Source organism: Neophocaena asiaeorientalis, unplaced genomic scaffold (assembly GCF_003031525.2).
Source record: "Neophocaena asiaeorientalis asiaeorientalis breed wild unplaced genomic scaffold, Neophocaena_asiaeorientalis_V1.1 scaffold540, whole genome shotgun sequence".
NCBI classification, from domain to species: Eukaryota; Metazoa; Chordata; class Mammalia; order Artiodactyla; family Phocoenidae; genus Neophocaena; species Neophocaena asiaeorientalis.
The window spans coordinates 4,868,472-4,872,569 of NW_020172141.1; the positions used below are offsets into that span (position 1 = coordinate 4,868,472).

The 4,098-nt window shown below is 60.2% G+C and overlaps 2 protein-coding genes across 4 annotated transcripts in view; one reads left to right on the forward strand and one right to left on the reverse strand.

The window, feature by feature from the left end:
- The window catches only part of B9D1 (B9 domain containing 1), a 10,071-nt gene extending 9,255 nt beyond the window's left edge, over window positions 1-816 (forward strand). For all 3 annotated transcript variants that reach the window (XM_024753319.1, XM_024753330.1, XM_024753338.1), the window contains 2 exons: window positions 298-365; window positions 578-816. In XM_024753319.1, coding sequence (XP_024609087.1) covers window positions 298-365; window positions 578-720 — 211 coding nt within the window. In that variant the 3' untranslated portion in view covers window positions 721-816. The remainder of the gene's footprint in view (window positions 1-297; window positions 366-577) is intronic.
- A 1,575-nt stretch (window positions 817-2,391) lies between these two features.
- The window catches only part of EPN2 (epsin 2), a 79,032-nt gene continuing 77,325 nt past the window's right edge, over window positions 2,392-4,098 (reverse strand). Inside the window, exons 13-14 of the mRNA XM_024752739.1 lie at window positions 3,758-3,921; window positions 2,392-2,467 (exon numbers count right to left, since the gene is read on the reverse strand). Coding sequence (XP_024608507.1) covers window positions 2,392-2,467; window positions 3,758-3,921 — 240 coding nt within the window. The remainder of the gene's footprint in view (window positions 2,468-3,757; window positions 3,922-4,098) is intronic.

The following is a 4,098-nucleotide window of genomic DNA, read 5'->3' on the forward strand; positions in this document are numbered from 1 at the left end:
CTTTGTGGCTGGAGCCCCATGGGTAGGGGACCATTATCACGTCCCCATTAAGGTGAGAACACTGGTGCTCAGAAACGGAAGTGACATTCTGGGTCCTGCTCTGTTCATAGGACAGTGGAGAGCCCAGATCTGGCTCCTCTGCCCACCCCAAGGCTGGTTGTTGGGCTCTGGGTTGGGGCCCTCCTTCCCCAGGAGGATGGGGAATCACACTGTCCCAGGGCCCCGCCTTCCACACCTCGGCTGCTGTCACGTTTCTGGGATTTCTGTCTGGGTTCAGGCTGTCTCCTATCTTCCCAGCTGGTTCATGGGACGGCGGCCCGAGTACACAGACCCCAAGGTGGTGGCTCAGGGGGAAGGCCGGGAAGGTAAAACTTGACCCCCCCATCCCCCGGGCAGGTGGGACCAGGTGGGCCCCCCGCAATCAGATGGCTGGATGCCAGGGACCCGCCAGCACACAGATGTGGGGGCAGGGCCCAGCCCGGAGGGGTTGCCACGTCTGTCCGTCCCCCGTCCCCACCGCAGCCCCTTCTGCCGGTGAGGGGCGTGGGCCCAGCTAACGCTGCCCTTCTGTCCTCAGTGACCCGCGTCCGCTCCCAGGGCTTCGTCACTCTCCTCTTCAACGTGGTGACCAAGGACATGAGGAAGCTGGGCTATGACACCGGGCCTCCGGACACACAGGGGGTCTCAGGGCCCAGCACGCCCCAGGGCCTCTCCCGGTGAAGGCATCGGCCCCCTGGGACGGCCCAGCGACCCACCTGCCTGACGTGCGTCGGGGGTGGCCGGTGTTTGTGTAATAAAGTGTTACCTTTTCACAGAGCCCAGGCTGGGGCAGCTCCTCTTCCCGCAGCAACTGACCTGGGAGCAGGGCCCCGGGGCTGGCGCGGGCCTTGGTGGGCACAGCCCGGGGTGGAAGCTGCACCAGGACAGAAGCCAGCAGCCGAGCCTGGGCTCCGCTTGATCCCGGGCTCACGGCTGGGCGGCCCTCACACTTCCACACGCTCGTCCCTAAAACCAGCTTGTCCACCAAACAGGCGAGCCGGGCAGAGCCTCCCTTGGATGGAGAGGCCCGTGGCAGCCCAGAGGATGGGCTGCAAGCCTCCCCAAGGTGGGCAGCGCCACGGCGGGAGAGCCCCGCCTGCCCTCGGCCCCCCTGGGCCACCTGACCCCCACTGGCAGCTTCCGGGGAGCCCTCTGGCCAGAACACCGGGCATGCTCAGGGTTCTCCCCGCAGCAGGATTTGAGGGGAGCCCCGCAGCCCGAAGAGCCCACCTTAGCCACCACCCGCTGCCCGGCTGTCACGGGGACCTGCCTTTGTCCCAGTTCCCCCATAAACTCAGGGCCCCCAGCTCACTGCGCGCTCTGGAACCGTCCGCCAATCCCCAGCATCCTGACCCTCTTTACGTGGAACCTTCCCTCCCCGCTCTGGCCCCGCTGCTCCGCAGAAGCATCTCCTGTGTCCCCGTCCCAGCTCCCTCGACGCCCCGGCTGTCAGACCACACCGCGTCCACCACAGACTCCACCACCTGTCTGCTCGTCCAGTGGCCCCGGCACGTCACCAACCACACGGACAGCCCTTCCCGAGACGTAGCCTCTTCCTCAGCCCCTCCCTCTCCCTTGTAATGATCTTGGCCTGTGCCCCCGGCAGCCCCCAGCCCCCTCCTTTCCCTACGCTCAGGCTCACACAGGCCCTGAGACCGGGTCGGTGGCCTTGTGAACCGCAGGCCAAGCTGGACTCCAGGCAGGAACCAGCTCCCAAGCGCGCCTCTCCCGATGCCTCCGGATTGATAAGGGTGGGGGCAGGGGAAGGACACAGCCAGAAACCACGTCGTGATACAAATGATAAATTATATTTATACAGTAAATAAGTATCAACAGTCAACACAAGTTCCAAACCGGCCATCCGCCCCTGGGACTGAGAAAACGGCTGGGCAACACCCCTACCACGGTGCCCGGCAGGAGGGAGCTTGATGGCATGTGTCCCACACGCGTGGCAGCACCAGTGGCTTCATGATCAGTGCAACGGGCAACACGGACGAGGCACCTGGGGGTGGGCCTGAGCCAGGAGCTGGGCGGGAGTCTGCCTGGGCCTGGGTGGGCCACTGGCTGTGACGTCGGGGCCTTAAAGTCCCATCGGGAAGGGCCCCTCCCTCTCACGGGGAATCGTGACCCCAGTAGCGTGGTCCTGTGCCCAGTGAGGGGGATGGCCCCTACCTCCCGGGGGAGCACCTTGCCCCGAGCCCCGCCCTGCCCCACCCTCCCCCAGGCTGCTGGGAGAGGCCGGACGGGCCTTCATGGATGACTCCGGAGCCCATGGTCCAGCCCCAGGTCTCAGGGGCCGGGCAGGAGCTCTGGGCTGGGGGTAGCCCCAGGGAGGAGCACGGGTGAGCTCTTCTACATGGCAACAGGAGTGGCCCGAGCAGGCTGTTCTGAGTCAGCCTCCCGTGCCCAGCGCCAAGGGTCAGAGCTCCTGGAACCAGAGAGGGGGGAGGGGCCCCATCCCCCCAGGAGAGACCCCCAGCTGTCAGCTGCCCTTGGTGCTAGAGGTGAGACGTCCGCCACGTAGAGTGAGACTGAGGTGCCCGCCAGGCCGGCTGACCAGACAGACAGGACTCAGGGGAAATGGCCCTGCCCTGGGGAGAAGCAAGTCTCTTCTGGTCTTTCATTTGTGACTTACCTAATACTTTTATATAGTGGTGGGCGGGGTGAGGAAAGCAGGGGAGAGGGAGGTAAGATTAGTGCACGTTCGCTAAAAATCTCTTCTGGGTGAGAATGATTTTTCTTCCTCTGCCAAGTAAGAGATGATTACTTCTACGTTGCAACGGGTGTCTGGAGGGCGGGTGCGTAGGTCAGGGCCAGCCCTGGGCCCTCCCCCTGTCAGCCTGGGCTGCCCCTGACATGCTGCCCCCCCGCTGTCCCCACCTCTACCCTGAGTGTGGAGTAAGATAGAGGGGGTCACAGACACAGGGTTCCAGAAGCCTCTCCTTCCCACGTTCCCACTGTAAACGAAGTCTTGTTAACTGCATGCCTTCAGTCACAGAAAGGAGTTAGCTGATAAAACCTGGTGAGTCACATTCATATGTTAGATTTTTTTTGTCTTTAACTTTCTTCGCGTTGGTTCATCAGTAAGAAAAATAGCCTCTCTCTCAGGATCTAGCCAAAAAGGCTGAAAGTCAATCAGTTTGGTAATCCACCAAAAAAAGGAGTTAAAGGGAAAGGCAACTGGAGGCTACGATTTTTTGTTACTGTTGTAGTTTTCTTTTCCTTTTAAATAAACATCTTTTATGCATAATCAAATTCCCATATGTTTTCCTATAAAGAATTTGCTTTAGTTTTCCCATAAGGCATTTTTTTTGTCTCTTCCTATTTAAATTTTCTTACAGAGTTAAAACCATAAATAAGAGGATTTACACCACTAACATGACGCTGCCAATATCTTAATCCAGCCAGACCTGGTAAATTCTATCAAAACTAGACAGTTAAATAAGAACGATGTTATAAAAATATTAGCCAAAAAAGACTATTCGATAATTCTGCAAACAAATATGAAATTGTACTAAACAAAATCTGTGCAAACGTGTACAAGCATGGAGCACGTGGCAGGGTTACGCTCAGGTTAGTTTAAAGCTTGCTCTAGTGGGTTTAAGTCAAGAGTTGTTCCACGGTGGTGGCGTTTACTTTGAACTCACACACGAGCCAAAGAAAAGTAAAATACGCACAACCGCGTCCCCCAAAGGTCAGTGTCTGAGGAGCCCCGTACTCCATCCCGTCCACGCCTGGGGGGTCGCCAGGGCTGGGGGTGGGGGCCAGGTCCTGGGCAGGGGGGCTCCCAGAGGCCCGGGGCTGAGGCTGGGCCAGCACTGAGCACTGCCGCCGCCTCATCCAAGGCCCCCGAGGGCCGGCGGATCTCCACGGGGGCCGGGCCTGCGGCCAGGCTGGGTCAGGGGTCCTCCCGCCCGACACAGCCTCGGGGACCCACGTGCCGCGTGATGACGCCTCAGTGAGCCCACCACCTCTCGACCCTCAGGCTGAGGGCCAGGGCCGCAAAGACACCCTCTGCACACCCACCCCACTCTCAGACCCCATTCCACAGATGACAGC